Consider the following 26,247-nt stretch of genomic DNA (forward strand, 5'->3'; position numbering starts at 1 on the left):
GCTGAAACCTTGTCGAAAGCCTTCTGAAAATCTAAATAAACCACATCCACTGGTTCTCCTCAGTCAACTCCACCAGCTACATCTTCAAAAAATTCCAATAGATTTGTCAAGCATGATTTCCCTTTTGTAAGTCCATGCTGACTTTGCCTGATTATGCCACTGCCTTCAGCGTCAGAGGCCTGGCTGGATTCACTGTGTCCTTTCAGGTTCAGTGTCACAGGCCTGGCTGGATTCACTGTTATGAAATCCTTGATAATAGACTCGAGCAAGTTCCCCAGTACCAATCTCAAGCTTGTTCTAACTTGTTCTGATTCATGGATTGAAGCATGAAAAACAGGAAGAAAATTAACCATTGATTATTGCAGAGCTTGTGAATGGCCATGCTATATTTTCTGCTTACCTTAGTCAATTAAACTTGTTTGCGTGATACAGTGGTTAGCACTGTTGCCATACAGTGGTTAGCACCGTTGCCTCACAGTGCCAGGGACCTGGGTTTGGTTCCGGCCTTGGGTGACTGGAGTTTGCATGTTCACCCCAAGTCTGCATGGATTTCCTCTGAGTGCTCCGTCCAAAGATGTGCAGGTTAGCTTTATTGGTCTTGTTAAATTTCCTCTTAGTGTCCGAGATATATACATTAGATTGATTGACCTTGCTAAATTATCCCTTTGAATCCCAAGATATGTGGGTTAGGGGCATTAATGGGGTACAGAGATAGTGCCTGAGTGGGATGCTCTGTTGGAGAGTCAGTGCAGACATGTTAGGTTGAATGGTCTACTTCCGCACTATAGAAATTCTGATTCTGTAACTTGATATCATAAACTCTGAGCTTTAGTCTTGTCTGTTCAAAATTCAGAAGGATCAAGTTACAGTTAAAATCTACACTGTAGGATATACTCATGGACTGGATTTTACGTTCCTCTGTCAATGAGTCTGAAGACAGAGGCTAATAAAATCCACTACGTGGCCTTCCCACCAGCCACAAGCCCTCTCTCGACCTGTCTTCAGTTTTATGGGGGGAAGATAGTGAAGGTGTTACGCAGTCCTGCCGGTCTTGCCCCAGCGATAAATCAGACTTCCCTAACCATTTCTTCAGGGACTGCCTATAAACCTGGCACTGCTGAGACAGCAGAGTTCTCTGGCAGAAGCTCTTTTCTGTATAGGAGAGGCAGTCTCAGTTGAGCCAGTTAACACCCCACCGAGCTTTAAATGCCTGTGGAGCAGCTGGCTTTATCATAGAAGGGCTCCAGCCTGACATTTTAGTTGGGGGAGGGAGTGCAGGGAGCATGGCACCTTGTAAAAGTCAGCTCTGTCTTCAGACATCTGAACCATTCATTTTTGATTGTAGAACTGCAAAAATACTGCAGCTAAAAGAAAGTCACTCATAGTGGCTCAGTTTTCAGTTGTCTCCCACTATAATTTTGTACATCTCAACCACTGCCATCAGCTACTTTGTGTGTGGTAGAGAGATTAGCTGCTCCAGATCTTACAGTCACAGGTTCCTTCCCTCTCTCCCAACTTTGCTGTTTCTCCACTCATAGATACTCTTTCTGGAAGAGCAATAGGAGTGGGAGAAAGTGGGAACTTGTGGTTGAAACAGCTGGAAACAGTGAACATGGGAGATACAGAATCTATGATTGGAGGAGCAGTTACCCACTGATATACATTGGGGGACTTCTCTTGCATTGGTCGCCATGTCATTGATTCGTTTTGGACTTGTTGGGGGTGTTCACAGGCAAATTTATCTACTATTTGCCCCTGTGTATTTTGATTCCTGTGCAATCAAGTTGTTCGGGGTGGTGACGAGTGAAAAGAAATTGTGGTCCACATTGGACTGATTCTGGGCAAGGTACAGCCTGTTGTTATGAACAGGGTCAAGAGGAAGCTTGAATCAGATGGATTCCCATCGCATAATTCCCTTGCGTAATCGGTATGTATATTTTTGGAAGGCTGTATTTTTCTCAACCATTGTGTGGGGTCAATTTTTAAACGATCAGCAATAAGCTTTTGTGGGTTTAAATAAAGAGAATTATTTATTCAGGCATTCGTCTTGATAGTCTACGATTTACGTCACTTGTGTGCATGCACACAAAGATAGAGTTCAAAAAAAGTTTTCCTTTTTACAAGTTATAAGCAAAAGTGTAGTTCACCTGTTGGCTCATTGTAGTAAAAGCACCTTGCAGGTCTGGTGAAGATACTGTTTTCAATTGAGTTGCGTTAGTAGCTGGAGTTGTATATTAGGCTTATTGCAGAGTTCCCTCAAGGAAATGGATCTCAGGTTATGAAGTGAGTCACTTTTAATTTTGTTACCAAAGGTTCATGTGTTCTACTGGACTTTGAGAAAGAAACTGGCTGGTGAGACATTTAAGATCTATAGTCCTCAGGTTTTTAAAAAGTCAAGAATCTTAACGACCTTTGGCTGCTGCTGATCTTTGCAATCAGTGTTCTTGCATACACTGACTAGCAATAAGAGATGTGTTACCTGCAGTCAGTTTTGGACATATGATGGTCAGTGCCTTCTACTGTCCTTTTTCAAAAATTTTGAAGTGGGGGAAGTTCTCTTCCATGAAATAAGTTATTCTGGCATTCTCCCCTGTATCTTCTTTAGCAGCACTGATAACCACAACTGTTGTGCTGCCCGGTTTATCCTCATAAATGCTGACTATAATGTGAGCGCTGGAATGTAGACCTGAACTGTGTCCAACTGAGTTCCATCTGATGCAGTAATTGTGAGAACGCACTGCCTTTCCTGTTTGTAATCTAGGGGCAAGTGATCAGCCCATCACCACTTTGGCTGGTTAGTGAAAATTGATTTCTTGTGTTGCCACTTGAAATCTGATATGAAGCCACTCTGTTAATTAACATCCCTGTCAATCACGAGTATTAAGGTAGGGAAATGCTGTTACAACTATATAGGGTATTGGTCAGCCGCAGCTGGAGTACTGAGTACAGTTTTGGTCCCCTTACTTGAGGAAGGACGTAAATGCATTAGAGGCAGTTCAGAAAAGGTTCACTAGGTTGATTCCTGGGATGAAGGGCTTGTCTTATGAGGAGAGATTGAGCAGATAAGGCCTTTCCTTAGTGGAGTTTAGAAGAATGAAAAGGGATCTAATTGAGGTATATAAGATAGACGGCATGGTAGCACAGTGGTTAGCACTGCTGCTTCACAGCTCCAGGGACCTGGGTTCAATTCCTGGCTTGGGTCACTGTCTGTGGCGTTTGCACATTCTCCTTGTGACTGCGTGGGTTTCTTTTGGGTGCTCCGGTTTCCTCCCTCAATCCAAAAATGTGCAGGTTAAGTTGATTGGCCCTGTTAAAATTGCCCCTTAGTGTACTGGGATGCGTAGGTTAGAGGGATTAGTGGGTAAATGTGTAGGGATATGGGAGTAGGGCCTGGGTGGGATTGTGGTTGGTGCAGACTCAGTGGGCCGAAGGACCTCTCTGCACTGTAGGGTTTTATGAATCTATGAATAAGACGCTCATTGGGAGTGAGTGGGTAGAGGTAGAGCAGATGTTGGACATTCTGGAATGGGAGGCTATAGCTTTATGCTAGGGGCTGGCAGATTTGAAACAGAAATGAGGAGGAGTTGCTTCACCCAAAGAATTGTGAACCTGGAATTCTGTAGCCTAGAGTGCAGTGGACGCTAGAACACTCAGCAAATTGAATAAGGAGATAGGTTTTTAATGAGTAGCGGGATGAAGTGTTATGGGGAACGGGCGGGAGGGGAAGGTGGAGATGAGACTGAAATGAGATCGGCCATGATTGTATTGAATGGCTGAGCCGGCTCGTGGGGCTGAATTGCCTACTCCTGCTCCTAGTTCTTAAAGTTTAGATTTTATTCATTAGTGTCTCAAGTAAGCTTACATTAGCGCTGCAGTGAAGTTAATGTGAAAATCCCCTAATCGCCACAACGCGCGTGTTTGGATGCACTGAGGGAGAGTTTAGCATGGCCAGTGCACCTAACCAGCACGCCTTTCTGACTGGGAGGAAACCCATGCAGATGTGTGGAGAACATGCAGACTCCACACAGACAGTGAACCAAGCTGGGAATCGAACCCTGGTTGTGAGCACTGTCAGGCAGTAGTGCTAACCACTGTGCCACCATGCCACTTCATGTTTTTATTATGACCACATAATGGTTTGGAGCTAAGGTGACTGATACACAATGGGGGAATGTTGATAACCCATCAACATAGCAGCTGGGATTAGCTCACTAGTAGGCTTCATTGATTCGCAAAATAAAAGCACATGGGATAGGAGGTAATATACTGCATGAATTAAAAATTGGCTTACAGGCAGAAAAATGGAGAGTTGGAGTAAACGGGTCATTCTCACTTTAGCAGGCTGTTACTAGTGGTGTATTGCAAGGGTCTGTCTTGTGCCCCAGCTATTCACAATATATATCAATGGTTTTAATGGGGGGACCAGATGTAATGTTTCCAAGTTCATGGGTGATACAAAACTAGATGGGAATGTGTATTAGGAAGATTTGGACAAACTTGGTGAGTGGGCAGATGGTGTGTAATGTGGAAAAATGTGAGGGAATCCACTTTGAAAGAAGGAACAGACGTGTAGAGTATTTCATAAATGATGAGAGATTAGAAAGTATAGATGTACAGGGCTGTCCTTGTCCATAAACCATTGAAGGCTAACATGCAGGTGCAGCAAGCTACTCGGGAGACTAGTGGAATGTTATCCTTTATTGCAAGAAGATTTGAGTACAGGAGTAAAGATGTCTTGCTTCAATTGTATAGGAGCTTGATTAGACTTGTTCTGGGGATGGCAGGACTGCCTTATAGAGAGAGATTGAGCAAACTGAGCCTGTGTTCTTCAGAATGAGAGCTGATCTCATTGAAAGCTAAAGAAATTATAGAATTTTACAGCACAGAAGGAGATACAAGCCAGATGTTTTCTTTGGTTGGGAAGTCTAGAACCAGGGGACACAATTTCAAAATAAGGGTGATGCCACTTGGACCAAGGTGAGGAGAAATGTCTTTACGGAGAACTTTGCGAATATTTGGAATTCCTACCCAAGAGGGCTGTGGCAGGTCAGTCATTAGATATGCTTAAAACAAAGATTGATAGATTTCTGATTAACGTTAATGTAAAGGGTGTGGGGACAGTGTGTGTAAAATACATTGAAGTGTCCGATCAGCCATGATCGTGTTGAATCATGCACAGGCTGACCAGCCTACTTTGGTTCCTATGTTTTAACATACATTTCACATCATGATCCCTGTCTCCTTTTGACATTTTTTTCCTGCTATCTGTGGGTCTGAATCTTGTTTTTTTATGTTTGTGCTTTCAGACAGAGCTGTTCATTATTAAGTATTTAAACACATTGCAACAAGAGACAAAGCATTTGTCCAACCATCACCACTCCCTTTGCCTTTTGTTCCACTTTGTCATTTAACCTCTCCTGCCCTCTACCCTTTGCTTGAACTTTTCTTTTGTTCTCCTTTCCCTTCCCCCTTTCAATGGCATGAAACCTCATCACATTTATTTATACCTTCCTTAAATTTTGAACAGGAATCATTGAAGCATTAAAGCTGTTTCTCTCTCCACAACTACTGCCCAGACCTGAGTATTTCCAGCAGCCTTTTTAATTTCAGATTTTCACTAAGTAACAGTACTTAGTTTTTATCGCAAATTTAGAACCCAGGGACACCAAGAGTGTTCAAAGTAGAATAACATCAAAAAAGGAGAAACTTGCATATGATATTGAGTACTCAATACTGCAGAAAGCCTGAAGGAATATAGAAAGTGCAGGGGAGAAATTAAAAAGGAAAAGCAAAGAGAGGGTATGAATAAATATTGGCAAGTAAAATCACCGAAAGCCCAAAGAACTTCCTATAAATTCATAAAAGTGAGAGGATAACTAAGGAATAAATAGTGCTGATTAGAGACCAAAAGGTAATTTGTGCATGAAAGTGGAAAACATAGGTATAGTGCATGAATACTTTGTGCCTGGGCAAATAATTGACAAACAGTTCTAAGGAAAAGGATCAATTGGCATTTGGAAATGAATGGATTAATCAAGGGCAATTAGCACGGTTTTGTTAAAGAATAAATTTTTCTAGTTAGCTTGCATTTTTTTGAGGTGATAACAAACAGGATTGACGAAGATAGTGTTTTTGGTGAAGTCTGGATGGATTTTAGCAAGGCTTTTGACAAGTGGCATGAGGCAGACTAATCAGAAGTGCAATAGAATTCTAATCAGAATCTGCTGCCCTTACCCGGTCTGGCCTACATGTGACTCCAGAGCCACAGCAATGTGGTTGACTCCGAACGACACCCTGAACAAGGGCATCTAGGGATGGCAATAAATGCTGGCGGCCAACAATGTCCATATCCCATGAATGGATTAAAAAGAATCAAAAAATGTGCTACTCCAATGCAACTTTTTGTGATCTGAATTCATCGCTTATTTTTTCTGTGCCAAATTTTCTTTGATACTGTTCCTGTGAAACATCTTTGATTGTTTTACAATGTTAAAGATGCTTTACAAATGCAAGATGTTGTCATTCAGCCATTTTATTCGAAATTCCTAAAATTCTGCATTCAACTGAATGTTATGAATGTGTAGTTCTCTATGTCCGCCTTATGTTTGGAATGTAGGAACAGGAGCCCTTTTCCTCTGCCATTCAGTGAGGCTGTAGCTGATCTCTATAACAAAAGCTTAATTTTAAAATCAACTGTTAACTGAAATTACAAACAGATATGTCTGATTGACTTTCTACTCCATTGTCTATTGTTAAAGCAGAGTATCCCCAACACAGGTGCCTGCAGGACCAGAGATGAGAAATTTCAGATTCACTATTAATCTAGCAGAAAGATTGAAGAGAGTTTCAAACAATGTCACTCCTGAAAGGTTTGGCTCTGATTTTCAGACTGAGTTCCCAAATCTGAACTCCCCAAACAGCTGAAATAATCGTTATCTATCTCCCTGAATCTCTTCCCCTTTAATATCTCATATCTTCAAATGCATCATCTCTTAACTTAAATTCTAGGGAATAAATCCCTAATTTGTGTAATCTCCCCTCCTGATTTACCCCGTTGGAGATCAGGTATCATGCTTGTAAACGTATGTAGCACTTCATTTAAGACGTAGATGTATGGTCCATAAGGTGTGGTGCTCAGAACTGCTCACAGTACGTTGTACACAGCCTTACCAGGGCTTTGTTAAGATGAAACATAACATCCACTAATCCTCTAGGTGTTAAAAACAGCATTCTGTTAGCCTTTTTGATTTTTCCGTGCCTGTTAAAGGCATTTTAATGACCCGTGTACTTGGACCCTCATGTCTTTTTGTGTCTGCACCATCTCTAGCTTTTCACCATGTAAAAACTACCCTGTTCTGTCCTTTTTTAGGTCACAAGTGATGAGCTGACATTGAAATCCATTTGTCACAGCTTTACCTGTTCCCTTAGCCTTTCCATATCTGTTATGCTGCCGGTTTTGTCTCACTGACTAATTTCGAAATGTGGCTTTTTATCCCATCTTCAATTGTTAGTTACTGCAGAGTGTCCCCAACACAGACACTTGCAGGACCAGAGATAAGAAATTTCAGCCATTTGGTGAAATTTCAACTTTTGGACCATGGAATTCTGTGACAGGGTATATCCAGGGATGGTAGTGTCTGGGACATCATCACTAAAGTATGATTCGGTAACTATGACTACGTCACGCAATTGCATGTCTAATCTGCAACAGCTCTTCCCAATTTTAGCACTGGCCCCCAAATGTTAGTAAGGAGAACTTTGTAGGCCAACAAGGCTGGGTTTGCTGTTATTGTTTCCGGTGCCTAGGATGAATCCCAGTGATCTGTATGATTTCATTTCTTTTCATAGACTTGGTAGTGATTTGATTACTGAATGGCTTGCAAGGATACTTCAGAGGGCTGTTAAGAGTCAAGAGAGTGGCAGATTTCCTTCACTAAAGGACATGAATGAATCATTAGTGAATCAATAGATTCTACTCAACGATATTGTGTCATCTGAATTCCCAGTCTCGATTATTATCCATTGTTGACTTCCCAGTCTAGCCTGTCGTGGACAAACTCCCCCCCCCCCCCACCGACTCCCTGCGGCAATGACGGGTGAGAGCTCCCTTTCAGACTGTTGTGACTTTGGCCTGAAGACACCTCTCTCTCTTGGACCAGTATGAATTTAAGGGACAGTTTTACTGAACTATGTGCCAAATATGTTTTCTTGGTTATGAAGCCTTCCTTCTACCAGTGCCCTAATCTCTCTAAAACAGCTTAGCTTTATTGACTGGCAAGGAAAGTTTAATGCTACTGCATCTTTGAAGGCAATTTATAATTTTATTTAAACAAACATTGTGATGAGAGATAAAAATATGAATTTTAAAAATGTAGCCTAAATTAGTTCAGAGACTGTGGCTGTCACATTATGTTTGAAAAAATTGGTTACAATGATTTAAAGTTCTGATGTATATAACAGCAATTTGTATTTATAAAGGAATTTTTATGTAATGTCCTAAGGTATTTCCTGTCTTGTTCTTGTAGTTATTGCTACCAGGAGATCCGCTGTCATGTGGAGATGTGCTTAAACAGCAACATGTACAATTCTGGGACTTTTAGAGATAGGTGAACAGGGCTTGGTGTGGTTATGGATGCATGCAACAGAGTTTTGGACATACTCCAATTTAGAGACTGAGAATGTGGGAGGCTGGCCAGAAATCTGTTAGAACTAGAAATTAACAAAGACAGCAGCAGATGAGCTGAGGCAGCGATAGAGGTGTGCCATGTTAAAGAGGTGGAACGAGGCAAATTGAGTGGCACACATGTGGTTAGAAACTCACTGTGGGGCCAGAACAGTCTGGTTCAACCTCAGAGGAATGAAATTGGTAACCAGGGAACAAAGTTTGTCATGGGAACCAAAGACTGGCATCATTCTTCCCAATATTTAATTGCAAGAAATTTCTGCTCATCGGTACTGAGTGATGAAAAAGCGGAAACAGTGGAGGGGTTGAACGAGATGGTGGTGAGATAGAGCTGGAGCTGGGTGTTGTCAGTGTGCATGCGGAAACTGACATATTTATAATACATTGCAATTGATGTAAAATGTCATTTAAACTTGGAATTTACAGCATCTGCCTTCAGCACTGCAGGATGTCCAGCTACCTAAGCTGAGCTCCATAATAAACCAAACATTAGTATCAAATCACCAAAGTGACCTCAGCATTTCATGCAGTTAGTAGGATAAGATGAAGTAAATATGAGCACCAGGACATGAACTATTCTCATCTGTCCAGCTTGACTATGAATAATGGTGGATGGTGGCCTGGAGTTTCCTCCATGAACACAATTGGGAAGTTCAGATCAGATGTGCTCTCGCTGTTGGTGCCACTTTGCCATATCAAGTTATTCCAAATATCTTCATCTGATTGGATCGCATCAAAATCTAAAATTAGTGTAAATCATGTTAAATAATCTGAGCCCAAGGAACACACAACTTTCTGAAGTTTCAATTCTTTTAACCATCATTCATGCTCAAGTTGAATAGATGAAACAGTTCATGCCCTAGTGCTAATATTTACTTTATCCTAACCTATTAACTGCAGGAAATGCTGAGGTCACTTTGATTTTCATACAACTGTTTTTTTCCACAGTTCTAAAGGCAATGGACAGTGAACAAAGGAAAAAAGTAATCTTTTTATTCACTTGGAAGTCCAATAATTCCACCCATTTAAAGTTCTAAAATTTTTAAATTCTATTTTTATTAGTGTCACAAGTAGGCTTACATTAACGCCGCAATGACGTTACTGTGAAAATCCCCTAGTTGCCACACTCCGGCGCTTGTTCAGGTACAGTAAGGGAGAATTTAGCATGGCCAATGCACTTAACCAGCGCACCTTTCGGACTGAGAGAGAAAACCGGAGCACTCAGAGGCAACCCCGCAGACGTGGGGAGAACGTGCAGACTCCGCGCAGACGGTGACCCAAGCCGGGAATCAAACCCACGTCCCTGGCCCTGTGAGGCAGCAGTATCTAACCACTGTGCCGCCATGTCACCTCATTTGAAGTTGTCTAGAAGCATTTGCCTGCACTACAAATCATCAAGTGCTATAATTACATAATTCCATTTCACAGGATATTTTCAGACGATTTTGTCTTCCACGACTCTCAGCACTGTGGTTGGGGTGACTCAGCGATGATTATGTTAATAAATGTCATGGGGGAGGGAGGTGGTTATGTGCTTGTTTGTTGTGTGCTATGCTTGACACTTGTATGATGTAATTTTTTTTAAGTATTCATGGAGTGCAGCATCTGGCAAGGCCAGCATTTTTGCCAATTTCGTGTGATTGAAATGTTGCTTAACACCATCATTCTAAACATTTAGCTGAAGAATTGGAGATTGAGCTGAATGTCCTATCAGTACGAACAATCTTCTGATTTTATGGTGGGTGGGCAATTACTTATGAAAAAGTTGAAGGTAATTAAGTTTGGGATGTGATCCTGAGAAGTTGTTGTATTGAAGTTCTGCGACTATGATAATTAACCTCCAATGGCCAAAACTCTCTTCCTTTGCGATACATGATTCCCGTCAGTGGTGAGTTCATCCCTTAATACCCACTGACTTCAGTTTTATAGAAGTTTTTGATTTGATTTGATTTCTTGTTGTCACATGTATTAGCAAAAAGCGAAAAGTACTTTTCTTGCGCATTATACAGGCAAAGCATACTGTTCATAGAGAAGGAAACGAGAGAGTGCAGAATGTAGTGTTACAGTTATAGCTAGGGTGTAGAGAAAGATCAACGTAATGCGAGGTAGGTCCATTCAAAAGTCTGACAGCAACAGGGAAGAAGCTGTTCTTGAGTCGGTAGGTACGTGACCTCAGACTTTTGTATCTTTTTCCCAACGAAGAAGGTGGAAGAGAGAATTTCGGGACGCGTGGGGTTCTTAATTATGCTGGTTGCTTTGCCGGGGCAGCAGGAAGGGTAGACAGAGTCAATGGATGGGAGGCAGTTTGCATGATAGATTGCATTACATTCACGGCCTTTTGTAGTTCTTTGCAGTCTTGGGCAGAGCAGAAGTTGTACCAAGCTGTGTTACAACCAGAAAGAATGCTTTTTATGTTGCATCTGTAAAAGTTGGTGAGAGTCGCAGCTGACATGCCAAATTTCGGGCGTTGGTGGGCTTTCTTAACTATAGTGTTGGCAAGTTCCTTGGTACTATCCAGTGAAATGCTTGTTTGATGTCAATGGAAGCACTTTTGCTGTACCTCCAGAAATGAGTTCTTGTGTGAATATCTGAAACTAAGTTTCTGAGGAACCCAAACTAAGCATCAGGTTATTGATGAGTATGAACCTGTAGACAACACCTCCCATTATTTTGGGCGTAGGCTTAACTAGTAGAAATCGACAGAGTTGGATTTGTTTTGCTTTAATGGACTAGACCAAGCTTGGTAATTTTTCACATTGTTATATAGATTACCAGTATTGTAAACTATATTGAGAAAACTCAGCTAGTCTTCAAGCTCCTCTTAACAGAATTGGGGTATTGTAAACATCCAAAATTGTTCCCTCTGTCCATTGCACTCAGGCCTTTAATGTCACAGGGAATAAATTGAGTTGGCTGATTGACATTTGGCCGCCTGAAGACTAAACAGTTATTTGGTACTGTCTGACTAAAGATGATATTAAATGATTCAGCCTCGTCTTTTATATTTGTGTTCAGGTCTGCATCATTGAGGATGGAAGTATTGGATTTTTTCATCAATTTTTGCTTAATTGTCCACCAACATTTGCAACTTAATAATTGCTTACTTGTTCACTAACATTTGCAACTGGATATAGTAATTGCAGAGCTTTGGCCTGATTGATTGAAATTTTTCAGCTCTTGTATGGAATCTAGTTTCTGTTGTTCAGCATGCACTAAGTCTGCTGTTGCAGTTTCATCAGGCTGTCTTTTCATTAGGTATACCTGGTGCTACCCCTGGTATGCTGCACTACTCTTTCTTTAACCAGGGTGGTCACCTAACTGGATACTTTTTAAGTGCATTTGTGAGTTGTGGGTATTGGAGTTAAGGCCAACTTGCAAGGGTAGTGTTTCCAGATGGAGGAGTAAGGAATGTGCTGGACTGTGAGGTTGGAGATAAGGAAATACTCTGCAAATAGTAGCCATAAAACTTTGATGTGAAGATAAAATAACGTGAAAGAGAAAAAATATGCACTACCTAAGGTTTTAAATTTAAGTAGGATTGACTTTGAGGGAGCAAACTAAGTTGGAGACTTTAAATTAGGCAGGACTGTTAACATTCAATCCTATAGAAAAGCAGTGGGAGGTATTGCAAGAAGTATTTAGTACAATACATGCCCTGAAGGATTAAAAGTTCTATTTGTCCAGTCATTGTCAACTATAGTCAACATAAGACGAGGTGAAACGAAAAGAAGTGAGACAAACGTCAAGAAAAGTGCTAACCCGAGTGTTAGAAAATCTACAGAAAACAACAGAAGAATATAGAAAATATGAAGAATTGCAAAAATAGAATATGAATAAAATCATGTATGTTGTTGGTAAAATAATACCTCTGAGACTGTTAGTGAGTCAAAATACAGTGGTTTTTATTTCAAAACTCTGGTGTTTATTCCAGAGTTTTGGGAGAAACTGGTTCCTTACAATGGACTACGAGACATCTCATAGAACACAAACACAAGTGGGCATTTATACATCATGAGTCTTAGTGTCAGTCACGACACAAATTTCCCATTCTGGCCAGAACTCTGGGTCTTCCTTCCTTGGTCATGATGCAGCTCCAGATTTAATCATGATTCACAGTCCAACTGGCAGCTGCAGTCATGACACAGGCTTCAATCTGGTCACGATTCAAAACCCTTCTGCAGCATTACCAGCATCCCTGTCTTTGAAGTTACTTGTGCGATTGCCGCTGTCCCAGCAAGACTCTTCCTGTTAAAAGCCGGTATCGCAATCTGCCACCAGCAGCTATCAAAAGCCAGCATGGTAAACTACCGTCTGTATAACGATGTCCAAAACAAGTAGGTAAGATTTGCAAAGTTTACAAAATAACAGCCACATTAAACTATCTGTCTTTATAAAAATGAGAGTTAAAGCATGTAAGTCATGAACAAATAACTTATATTACTGCCAGGAGCAGTATAAGCTTGAGAAGATCAGTCAAAATGAAAGGTTATGTTTGTGACATATTCTAGGTACAAAATGCATTAACCCTTTCCCTACTTCAGTGTAGGTAAAGGCTAACAGTTTTTATAGGTGTATTACATATATGGTTGAGAGATCTGGACCCAGTAACTACATTGATAGTATGGTTTTAGATAAGATATCTGCAGATTTATTAAATAGGTACATTATATCTGTGTTCATTTGAAAGACCATAAATATCAGTAATAGAATGGAAGCTTAAAAATAAACCGAGGGAAGGCACTTATTGTATTTAAAATTAGAAAAAAAAATACTGTAATAAACAAAAATGGGATTGGACCCAAAAAAGTAGGTGAGGAAATTGTAGAATTTTTAGTTATATTTTTTCTCTTGATCCTGGAATTGCGCCATTCAGCTAGAAAGTGGCTAATAAGAACATAAGAAATTGGAGCAGGAGTAGGCCTTCTAGCCCTTCGAGCCTGCCCCGCCATTCAATAAGATCATGGCTGATCTGTCGTGTCTCAGTTCCACATTCCCGCCCTCTCCCCATAACCCTTAATCCCCTCTCTTATCAAAAACCCATCAACCCGCGTCTTAAAAATATTTAGCGAGGTAGCCTCCACCACTTCAATGGGCAGAGAATTCCAGAGATTCACCACCCTTTGAGTGAAGAAGTTCCTCCTCAACTCTGTTCTAAACCGCCCCCCCTTTATCTTGAGGCTGTGCCCCCTCGTCCTACTGTCCTTTCTGAGTGGGAAGAGTCTCTCCACCTCTATCCTATCCATCCCATTCATCATCTTATATGTCTCAATGAGATCTCCCCTCATTCTTCTAAACTCTAACGAGTACAAGCCTAGTTTATTCAGCCTCTGCTCATAGCTCAACCCCCTCAACTCCAGCATCAGCCTAGTAAACCTCCTCTGCACTCCCTCCAAGGCCAAAATATCCTTGCGTAAGTACGGCGCCCAAAACTACACACAGTACTCCAGCTGCGGCCTCACCAATGCCCTATACAACCGCAGCAAGACCTCCCTACTTTTATATTCAATCCCCCTCGCTATGAAGGCCAGCATCCCATTCGCCTTCTTGACCACCTGCTGCACCTGCAGGGTGGGTTTTTGCGACTCACGCACAAGGACCCCGAGGTCCCTCTGCACCGTCGCCTGCTGCAGTTTTTCGCCATGTAAGTAATAATCCTTCCTACCATTATTCCTACCAAAGTGGACCACCTCGCACTTGCCAACATTAAATTCCATTTGCCAGTTCCTGGCCCATTCGCCCAGCCTATCTAGATCCTTCTGCAGACTCTCCACACCCTCCGCACAATTTGCCGTTCCACCAATCTTGGTGTCATCAGCAAATTTCAACACCATACACTCGGTTCCCTCCTCCAGATCATCTATATAAATGGTAAATAGCTGAGGCCCCAGTACCGACCCCTGGGGAAAAATTTAAGATTGGAGCAAGAAACCAATTATTAGCTGGTGCAATAGTTTAACATCAATGTGAGCAAGTAACTAGAATCAGACATTGCAGATTGAATAACTAAACACTTGGAACAAATATGAATTGATCAGAGATTGCCACCTTGGCTCTGTTATGACTTAGTTCTGTTTGACTACTCTAGTTGATTATTTTAAGGACATTACTAACTAATAAGATTGAGAAGGAGCTGTCTATAGAGCAAAACAGAAGATGCTGGGAGCTTACAGACCAGGCAACATCTTTGGGGAGAGAAAAGTTAATATCGATGGCCTTTAATCACAGATGATGAGAAAAACATTGGAAATCTGACAGGCAAAAACTTCTGTGGCCAGGAATTTGGAAGAAGAAGGCAGGTAGATTCCATGGGTAGGCGGCAGCCCACACTACCTGCTGTTGGCAGCCTCTGCTGTCTGACAGAATCAGAGTACTGCCAAAGATCAAAAGTTGTTAATTTATTGTTAAAGACTGGAAAGCTGTAAAGTACCAAATAGAAAGAGCAGCTTCTGGTCCTTGAGCTAGCATTATCCTCCATTGGAACAGTTGAAGTAAAGTGCAGGTCAGCCAAGATCCAACTGTAGTCACTCAACGCTGGAGCGATTGTGGTGGTTTCAATTCTGCTGCCATTGCTGATGGTCTGTGGCGTTTCATGTTTATTCAGTTTTGAGCATCTAGATTTATCCCAGAGGTAAAGATTCGCTCACTTACTCCAGAATGTTTTTGATAGAAGGTTCCATAGCTCAAACTTTAAACTGATTTTCATATTTACCCATAATCTGTAGAAGTATGATTTTAAAAAACTATTTATCCCAGTAATTATATTTCTATGAATCCATTTTATATGAGAATATGAATTAGTAGGAGTAACCACTCAGCCACTGTGAGCCTACTTTGCCATTCACTAAGATCATTGCTGATCTAACTGTAATCTCAACTCCACATTCCTACCCATGATAACCTTTCAACCCCTTGCTTACCAAAAATCTAGTTAACCTTCAAAGACATTGCTTCCGTTGCCTTTTGAGAAAGAGAGTTCCAAAGACTCAGGAAACTCAGAGAAAAAGATTCTCCTGATCTCTGTCCTAAATGGGCAGCTCCTTATTCTTAGACCCCTAGTTGTAGGTTCACCCACATGAGGAAATATCCCCTCTATGTCCACTCTGTCAGGACCCCTCAGGATCTTATGTTTCAATAAAGTCACCTCTTAGTCTGCTAAACTGCAGCGGATACAAGCCTAAACTGTTAGTCCGTTCCTCATAAAGCAACCATATGTTGAAAACATGTTGTTGAAAATTGACTAAAGTGAGTATTGCTAAAATCATAGTTATGAATAGCTGAATCGAGTTGATGCTGATCCTTAATTTAAAAACAATGTTTATTGAGATATTTCTGGGCATTAGATAACTTTGTCACTTGGTCAATAGAAATATCCTAGGATATTTGGCTATAAATTACAATTGCATATGTCAGAAAGGCAATTTTGATATCTCACAGTGCAAATATGTATATAAATCTTGGTAGTTCTGTTTTGCTTTGATTGACAAAATCCAACCTGAACTGAGTCACTTTGGTATGCATTAATTTTGCTACAGTGGCTTTTTGATGCAAAGTGCAGTTGAACGGGGTTAGCTTTAGAGGGACAGAATGGAGTCGTAAAGAAAATTACCCTAAACTTGTCTGAAGCTTTGGTTACCATGATGTGGAGTTACTGACATTGGACCGGGGTAGGCACAGTAAGTAGTCTCACAACAACAGCCCAACTGTGCTACCAAATAAACCTGTTGGACTTTAACCTGGTGTTTGAGACTACTTACTGTGAAATCTTGATTAGACCACACCTTGAATACTGCAACCTTGATCGCCATCTTATTAAAAAAAAACCGAGGCAGCAAAGTGGGTGCAAAAACGATTTAAAGGATGATACGAAAACATAAGAACGTAAGAAATAGGAGCAGGAGTAGGCCATCTAGCCCTTCGAGCCTGCCTCACCATTCAATAAGATCATGGCTGATCTGTCGTGGCTCAGTTCCACATTCCCACCCTCTCCCCATAACCCTTAATCCCCTCGCTTATCAAAAACCCATCAACCCGCGTCTTAAAAATATTTAGTGAGGCAGTCTCCACCACTTCAACGGGCAGAGAATTCCAGAGATTCACCACCCTTTGAGTGAAGAAGTTCCTCCTCAACTCTGTTCTAAACCGCCCCCCCCTTTATCTTGAGGCTGTGCCCCCTAGTCCTACTGTCCTTTCTGAGCGGGAAGAGTCTCTCCACCTCTATCCTATCCATCCCATTCATCATCTTATACGTCTCAATGAGATCTCCCCTCATTCTTCTAAACTCTAACGAGTACAAGCCTAGTTTATTCAGCCTCTGCTCATAGCTTAACCCTCAACTCCGGCATCAGCCTAGTAAACCTCCTCTGCACTCCCTCCAAGGCCAAAATATCCTTGCGTAAGTGCGGCGACCAAAACTGCACACAGTACTCCAGCTGCGGCCTCACCAATGCCCTATACAGCTGCAGCAAGACCTCCCTACTTTTATATTCAATCCCCCTCGCTATGAAGGCCAGCATCCCATTAGCCTTCCTGACCACCTGCTGCACCTGCAGGCTGGGTTTTTGCGACTCATGCACAAGGACCCCGAGGTCCCTCTGCACCGTCGCCTGCTGCAGTTTTTCGCCACGTAAGTAATAGTCCTTCCTACCATTATTCCTACCAAAGTGGACCACCTCGCACTTGCCAACATATGTAGAAAAATGGAGAAGTATACCTATAAGGAAAAGATAAACAGCGTGATCCTATTCTCTTTTTTAAAAGAGAAGGCTGAGGGGGTGACCTAACACAGGTCTTTGAAAGTTTACAGGTTTTTTGGAAGAAACAGTTAATATTTCCATTTGTGGAAAAGAGCACAGATAGGATCCATCGATATAATATTGTCACCAAATCAAGTAAAGTTAGCGTTTATTTATTAGTCACAAGTAGGCTTGCATTCACACTGCAATGAAATTACTGTGAAAATCCTCTAGTCGCCACACTTCGGCGCCTGTTCGGATACACTGAGGGAGAATTTAGCATGGCCAAATGGGAAATTCAACAGAAAAAATTCTTTACTCAAAATGTGCTGAGAATATGGAACTCCCATCCACAGTACCTGTTTCAACAATACAGATCAACTAAGAATAAGCTGGATAAGCATATAAGAGAAGGGTATAGTGGACTAAACTGATAAGTTAGAAAGGAAAAGACTGAGGAGGCTCAAATGCAGATGAATGCCAGCAAGGATACTGCATGGAATAGTCTGTGTTGGTGTTGTATACGCTATGCCATACCTAAAGGGATCAACCGAAATCTACTTTTATTTTATTTTGTGTATAGAGCAAGTTGGAGCTTTGGATGCTCAGAACATCAGTGCGGTTTCATGTGGAGAGATGCATACACTTGCACTAAATGATAATGGTCAGGTGTTTGCTTGGGGACTTGCCAAAGATGGTCAGTTGGGTTTGGGTGCCACAGAAGAAAGTGTCCGAGTTCCCAGGTAAGCATTTTGACGTGGTTCTATTTAATGTAATGGATGGTTTTATTTGAATCATACAATGCATAGTAAAAAGAAGAAAATTTGAATTAATGTTTTCACTGCATGGCTTTCTTAAGTAGTTTTAAAAGACCATTTTTAAAATAACTGTTTGATGCAATGTAATGTAACTTCCTGCTCACGTTTGCACAATTTGTTTTGTCACCTGGTGTCACTAATAAATTTGGATATACAATTTCTATTCCTTCATTTATTTCATTGATAAATATCAGCCAAAACTACGGCTCCAGTGCAGATCCTTGGGGAACACGGATCCTTTGGGCAGCACGGTGGCACAGTGGTTAGCACTGTTGCCTTACAGTGCCAGGGACCCACGTTTAATTCTGGACTTGGGTGACTATCTGTATGGAGTTTGCACGTCCTCCCCGTGTCTGCCTGTGTTTCGTCCAGATGCTCCGGTTTCCTCCTATAGTCCAAAGATGTGCGAGTTAAGTTGATTGGCCATGCTAAATTGACTCTTACTATCTGGGGAACAACAGGGTAAATGCGTACAGTTATGGGGATAGTGCCTGGGTGGGATTGTTGTCAGTGCAGACTCAGTGGGCCAAATAACCTCCTGCAATGTAGGGATTCTATGGTTCCAACACTACTTGCCACGTTCAATCAATCGTTTACATTTTCATGTCTCCTACCTCCCAACCAATTTCTGATCCATGGTACAGGTTGCTTCTCTATCTATGCACTCTAATTTTTGATAATCTCTTCTGGTGGGAATTTGTTAAATGCGTTCTGGAAGCCCACATACACAACTTTCAGATGCATTTACTTGTCAACCATGTTAGTGGGCTTATTTACTTCAGCAATGTTAGTCAGATGTGACCAATTGTCAGGTTCGTTTTTCAGAGACCCTTACATACTTGATGCAAGAGCAAAACACTGATCTGTATAAGAAAACCCAGTCCTTTAGCTTCAAGCAAGTACAAGCTTTTTTGGAGGATTGCTTTACTAAGCCAGCACAGTGTTCTGAGCTTAACCGAGCTATACTACCTCGAACTCCTCCTTTATACTCTTTTTACAGCAATTAGTCACGTACACTCGGTATAACTTCAGCCTGTTCTTAGCAATAGCAAAAGTAAGTACAGATACAGTATGTGAGTAAAAATCTGTCGAAAACCCACCCCCTGCCAGTTGCCATCGAAACTGTACGTCCACCATTGCTCCAGTGTGAGATAGCAACCATTCTCATATATATCTTGGGACGTTACTTTGCCCATAACGTGAATGTTATCTCCTTCAAACAAGGACAGCATTTAGCCAAGTCCAGTCTGGACTGATTTAATAAAGCAAGAGTTTCATTATTTACAAGGCCAGGGTGACAGTTCAGAATAAGGAGTATATACTGATATCAGCACAGGTTGTTTCAAATAAGATGCAGTTAATCACAGCTTTAAGCTAATGGAGACCTTTCACTTTATCTTAAAGCAACCCGCTGTGTTTGCAATTTTGCAGGATCTCAGCTTGCAAAACGTTTTTACAAAAGGCCAGGATCATAGGAGATTCATGGGATGTTAACCCCTTAACATCTCATTCCCTCCTTTTATCATTCCATGATAACACTAACCTCTTTAGAGGGGAACTAGGCATTGCAGACACCTTTCAATAAGCCTAGCAGTAAACAAACTACCACGATAATGACTCCCATGTGCATCAGCATCCCTCCCCAGTCTCCAAAGAAGTTACCAAAAGGCCACCAACTAGGAGGATTATTGTTCTTAGTGTTGCCCTTCAGCCCTAATTTTGTCAGCCGTCTTTTTAATATGCTCAGCTAAATCAGTGATACTGTGGGAGGAGTCTGGAATTTATATACAGCACTCAGAGCCTATTAGGGAGCAGGTGCCTCCTGTTGCTGCCAACAAGTAATCTAAAGCCATTCAATTTTGGAATGCCACCATCCGTATAGCTACGACTTCAGCTGAAACTTCGGAGACAGCGGTGCTCACATCCTCTAATCAATCCGCAGTATCGTTAGCTATTTTCTTAAGAGCTGATGCCATATTGATCCACTCTCATGCTGCCTTTGCTGTCCCATAGCCAGGAAAGGCTATCATCCAAAACCATTGAGCTCGGTGATGGTCCGTTTAGATCTTAACAGATGTATCTGGGGGTGGAGATGCAGGGAGTCATAATGTCGGATATAGGGGACCACATACGCTAGATAGCAAGATTCAGACCAGTCCCATAGAAGCCAAGGATAGGAGTTATCTCCACAGACAAAATAGGTGCCATTATACACTACTATATCATCTAATAGGCTGGCGAACTGTTGTCGTTGGGGCATGTAATTTTTCTCCCTCCCCAGCCCCAACCTTCACATTCCTTTGATAAGAGGAAGGCGTTCTGTATGAACATCCCAGTTTGTGTAGTGGAACAAGAAATCTTTTTTTTCTTTCCGACTGGGATAGGTAATATTAAACTGCTGAACACAGTAGCTACGGCCAATGGGTGTGGTTCCATTTCTTATCAGGCAGATAAATCCTCTTTGTTGGTTTTTTAACAACAAAGTGGGATGGGGAATCTGATCTATCGTAGTTGGGTTGTTAATGGTTCTTAAAAGAATTCATTATGTTACACCTCTTGCAAGTTGAGCAATATTTTTGCCCGAAGGTACCCATAGAGGGATGTCTTGTCCGTTAACTTTTATGAAGCCTATAGGATTGAACACAGCCCTCATTCCGTTTTTAAAATCGTTTTGATACAAAATCCATTCTATTATTTCCTGAAGGTCGAGAGGAATAGGGAACATAGGAATCCCTTCTTCAGCATATGGTGGTATGTGTGAGCAGACCCAACACCCACTTACATTAAATTTTACAGTATACTCGTAAGACATGCACAAAAAGGTGTTAGAGTGAAATCATCCATTAGTCCATCTTTCAAACTCCTCTTCTGTACTGATTCGGAAGGCGGATAAAGGGCCAAGAGGCCAAGAATTAGGAAGAACACCTTCATGGTGAATCACTCAGCTGTGGGGGTCCGCCGCTTGCAATCACTTAAATAGATCTAGCGATTCTATCCTTTAAGTGCTGTCGGAGTTTGGAGAAGCACTTGAAATAGTCCTTTCCACCTTGGTCCAAGTTCAGGGCGATCCCAATCTCGAATCAGCATGAAGTCTCCTATCTGCGGTCCAGGGAAGTAGTCCATGGGTCAGAATCTTGATTCGGTGTCTTTGGAGTTGATCCAAAAGTGCACTGTACCTGTGAATGAAGAAACTTTAAAGACAATGTTAGCTGTCGGATGTACTTCTGCATTTCATCGCCCATAACGTGTAAATCTATCTGGATGGGCGGGCTTGTATTTGCATCCCAGGGTGTTCTACTGAGTCGGCTGTAAATTATCTCTGCCACTGAGAGTCCAGTAGTAGAGTGGGGTGTTATTCTCATGTGGTACAGAGCTAGGGACAAAACCTTTAACCAGTGAAGGCCGGTTTCGGATGTCAACTTAGTCAATTTAGCTTTAAGCGTTCCGTTAGCTCTTTCCATTATTCCTGCTGCCTGAGGGTGGTAGGCACAGTGGAATTGTTGTTGGATGTGTAACGCATCACACAATTCCTTATTGACTTTTCCTACAACATGGGGGCCATTATCTGAACTAATTTGTCGAGGCACCCCAAACCTTGGTATTACATCAGTTAGTAACAAGTTTACTACCATCGAGGCCTTGTTGTTTGTCATTAGGAAAGCCTCTGTCCATCTACTAAATACATCAACAATCACAAGACAATACTTATAGCACCGTATGTGCGGCAATTCAATAAGATCTAACTGAATACATTCAAACAGTCCACCTGGCAAGCGTGCTCTTCCTGGTGAGCATCTCACCCCTTGACCAGCAATTGTTTTGCTGGCATGTCAAATACAATACTATACGAGACTGGGCTGCCTCTGCTAGTCGAGGGTGCCACCAGGTATGGACCATAATACCACTCATTCCCTCCTTGCCAAGGTGGGTATCAGAATGAAGACAATCAATGAGTAAAGGAAACAAAGCATCAGATATACACACTTGGCCAATTGGAGTAACCCAAAGGCCTGATGACGCAGAATGCGAACATCCATGTGCCTTTCAAATGTCCTGTTCAGAGGCAGGGGCATCCCCCTGCAAGCACTGCACAATGACAGTATCTGGCATGCCCGTCATGTTCGAAGAAGGTGAGCAGTTTATCGCCTGCTTGTTCTTAGAGGGCACAATAAAAGTTTGGCAGCCTGATCAGCCCGAGCATTACCCCGGGTAACTGCAGTCATCAGAGACATGGGCAGCGCGTTTGATAATAGCCAGTTGTTTAGAGAGGAAGATTGCCTGGAGAAGGTTTTGGAGATACAAAGAATTCTGGATGGGCGTGCCTGAGGACGTTAAAAACCCACGCTGAGACCATAGTTGGCTGAAGTCGTGGGAGACGCCAGAGGCATACCGAGAGTCAGTGTAAATATTTGCTGACTTTCCTGAGGCTAGAATGCAAGCACGGTTGAAGGCAAAAAGTTCTGCTTTCTGAGCAGACACCGGAGAGAGGGGTACCCAAGAGGGACATAGACGAGCTGCCGTCAACAAATAAGACAAGATCCGGAGAAGGGAGTGGGATATCAGTAAGGTCTGGGTGGGGAGAGGTTAGAAAATGGTTCCTTGGTAAGCAGTCACGTGGGGGTTCTAAGAACTCATCTGGAGGGGCACTCAAAAATATGGTTGGGTTAATAGTGGCGCAGAAGGAACGGCTTAAACGTGCCTGGGTAAGGTGTTGAGTCTGGTGGGAGGTGAGGAGGGCTACAATGGCATGTGAGATATAGACACAAAGGGCTTGATGGAGAGTAATATTGGAGGCAGCAGTGACTAAAGAGTAAATTGCAGGGAGAATCTGAGAGCAAGGGGGTAGTCCCAGAGCTACAGGGTCCAGACGGGTAGAGTAGTAGGCAGCCGGTCATTTGCAGTCGCGTTGAGTCTGTGTCAGGACTCCAGTAGCACATTCATCCAAAACGTTAACATATAGCTGGAAAGGCTGTCACATAAAGGTCTTCCCAAAGCCGGGGCTGCAACAAGGGCCGCTTCAAATCTGAAAAACCCAATCCATCTGCGTCTCCCCCCTCTATCTTCTGCTGACTAACCCTTCCTCCCTTTATCAGATCCTGTAAGGGTGTTACCACTTGAGCATAATCTTCCAAAAACTTCCTACAGTAGCTAAAATGTCTTCAATACTTGTTTTACCCTTTTTCTGGTGAAAAGACTTTGTCTTAAAATTACTGCAAGTCTCATAACACAAAGATCCATCCTGTCTGGGACATAATGGGTTAATTCTGTGCTTGTTTCAGCAGGCGAGGTGTAAGTTCACTCAGATGGACATCATCACTTCAAGCACTGCGGAATAATTCTTTCCATTTATCTTTTCATTGTCAGTTCTATCAAGAATACATTTTCAAATTTAACAAAAAGCCTGATCCAGATAATCCAAAATAAGATTTATTTTTTATCACTTTTAAATATCCCTACTAAATTAAGACTTTTACACTTTCTTACAATCTCTCCAGTTTAAGCTCAAAATTTGCATGATTAATTATTTCAACAGCTCTGCCTTTGTAACCAACACAAGCAAATACAAAATCAAATCTACTGTGTGCTGAAATGGTTAACTCTCCTTACAACTTTTCAGATGTAATGTAATGCCATCTTTCCCACATGGCAGAGCTTGAATCTCTGTCCGATCCCTACTCTTGAAAATGACCATTGCCACCAAGACTAAGGAATCCTGACCCTGCCTCAATTGCACTATCGCAAAATCTCAACTGGGGGTAAGTAATTTACTAAACTCACACACAGAGAAGCAATTTGCTTTGATCGGCTATACCCTATTCCACCACATGGTGCTCTACGTCGGACAAATACATTCTCTCTCTCTCTCTGTCTGTGCCTGTGTCAGTGCCTGTTTGTTTCTTTTAACCCTTTATTCCCCTCTTTGGTCTATGACGCTTCAGACCAACCAATTTAACCTGATTGGAGATCCTCCTGTCCTTACAGTGGCAATGGCACTGGTATCCGTTGTATTCATCGGGGCAATGACGGCTACCTTAGATTTCTGGTGGTTATCTGCAGCCGTTGCTCAACTTTCCAAACCATCATTATTAAAAGATACCAGACCTGTCTTTAGTATCGCCTGGTACACAGGACTCGGTCTGTCACGATATAATTGGAGGAAGGCTGGGATTGGAGTTGGCATGGTAGAGGTCTGTGTCTGAGCAGTGGCAGTGGTCAGGGGAATAGGGTGGCGGAAGTGGGGGCGAATCTGGCTGTTGAGTCTTAGTGTCTTGGGGTGGGGGTTGAGGCTGAGGCTAAGGTTGAAGTTGGGGTAGGAGTTGAGTTGGTGGTGGCAGAGGTGGATACAACAATTGGAGTGAGGGTTTAGCGGGGCACTAAGTTGATTCTGCCAATCCTCCTCCTCCTCCTCCTCCTCCTCCTCCTGTTCATCCGGATCATTATTTTGGAACATCATCGGCAAACCAGATATAAGAACATAAGAAATAGGAGCAGGAGTAGGCCATCTAGCCCTTCGAGCCTGCCCCGCCATTCAATAAGATCATGGCTGATCTGTCGCTGCTCAGTTCCACTTTCCCGCCCTCTCCCCATAACCCTTAATCCCCTCTCTTATCAAAAACCCATCAACCCGCGTCTTAAAAATATTTAGCGAGGCAGCCTCCACCACTTCAACGGGCAGAGAATTCCAGAGATTCACCACCCTTTGAGTGAAGAAGTTCCTCCTCAACTCCGTTCCAAACCGCCCCCCTTTTATCTTGAGGCTGTGCCCCCTAGTCCTACTGTCTTTTTTGAGCGGGAAGAGTCTCTCCACCTCTATCCTATCCATCCCATTCATCATCTTATACGTCTCAATGAGATCTCCCCTCATTCTTCTAAACTCTAACGAGTACAAGCCTAGTTTATTCAGCCTCTCCTCATAGCTCAACCCCCTCAACTCCGGTATCAGCCTAGTAAACCTCCTCTGCACTCCCTCCAAGGCCAAAATATCTTTGCGCAGGTGCGGCGCCCAAAACTGCACACAGTACTCCAGCTGCGGCCTCACCAATGCCATATGTCAGGAGGTACCTCCGATTTTTTTCTCTTTCATCCATCTGGCTTGCTGCTCTAATCCCTCTCCTCTGTTTCGTCTTTCCCTTTCCAGCCTTTCTTGTTTAAGCCTTTCCCTTTCATCCACTTCATGATCCTCACGCTTCAACTTCAAAACCTCCCAATTTTTGGGGTTCCCCTCGTTATGACAACGCTAATCCCTCTTCTACGTGCGTTATCCACCCAACTGGCCAACTTTGACTTCTCAGTTAACTCCTCAGCTCTTTAGTTTCCAAGATGACATTAAAATCTTCCATTTATTTAAAACAAAACACAAAAAATACATTCGGCTTGGAGCCAAGTGAATTATTTGGCCTCAAAATCGGTCAAATTAAAAACAAAACTAAGATTTACAACCCCCAATGTATATAATTTTTTTAATTGCCGAATTAGGAATCAAAGATGGTGAAATCTCTGCTAGTTAAAAAAAACACAAGAAATAAAACACATTCCAATGTGATGATAAAATTTCTTCAAGACAAAGGAAAGAGCACATGGTTCCCTCTAAGGTTTAAATCCTTTCTTAACAAAATTTGAACCCAGGATTATTCAAAATTCAAATTGGTTATTTTGGTCAAATTGGCCCAGCTTGCAGGTGCAGCAGGTGGTCAGGAAGGCGAATGGGATGCTGGCCTTCATAGCGAGGGGGATTGAATATAAAAGTAGGGAGGTCTTGCTGCAGCTGTATAGGGCATTGGTGAGGCCGCAGCTGGAGTACTGTGTGCAGTTTTGGGCGCCGCACCTGCGCAAGGATATTTTGGCCCTGGAGGGAGTGCAGAGGAGGTTTACTAGGCTGATACCGGAGTTGAGGGGATTGAGCTATGAGGAGAGGCTGAATAAACTAGGCTTGTACTCGTTAGAGTTTAGAAGAATGAGGGGAGATCTCATTGAGACATATAAGATGATGAATGGGATGGATAGGATAGAGGTG

The 26,247-nt window shown here is 42.2% G+C and overlaps 1 protein-coding gene across 1 annotated transcript in view; it reads left to right on the forward strand.

Annotated features, from left to right (window-relative positions):
- The window catches only part of herc4 (HECT and RLD domain containing E3 ubiquitin protein ligase 4), a 93,237-nt gene that overhangs the window by 5,581 nt on the left and 61,409 nt on the right, over positions 1-26,247 (forward strand). The window contains exon 3 of the mRNA XM_080205404.1: positions 17,999-18,158. Coding sequence (XP_080061530.1) covers positions 17,999-18,158 — 160 coding nt within the window. The remainder of the gene's footprint in view (positions 1-17,998; positions 18,159-26,247) is intronic.

The sequence above is a fragment of the Carcharhinus amblyrhynchos genome, chromosome 17 (assembly GCF_965287045.1).
Source record: "Carcharhinus amblyrhynchos chromosome 17, sCarAmb.v2.hapA, whole genome shotgun sequence".
Lineage (NCBI taxonomy): Eukaryota > Metazoa > Chordata > Chondrichthyes > Carcharhiniformes > Carcharhinidae > Carcharhinus > Carcharhinus amblyrhynchos.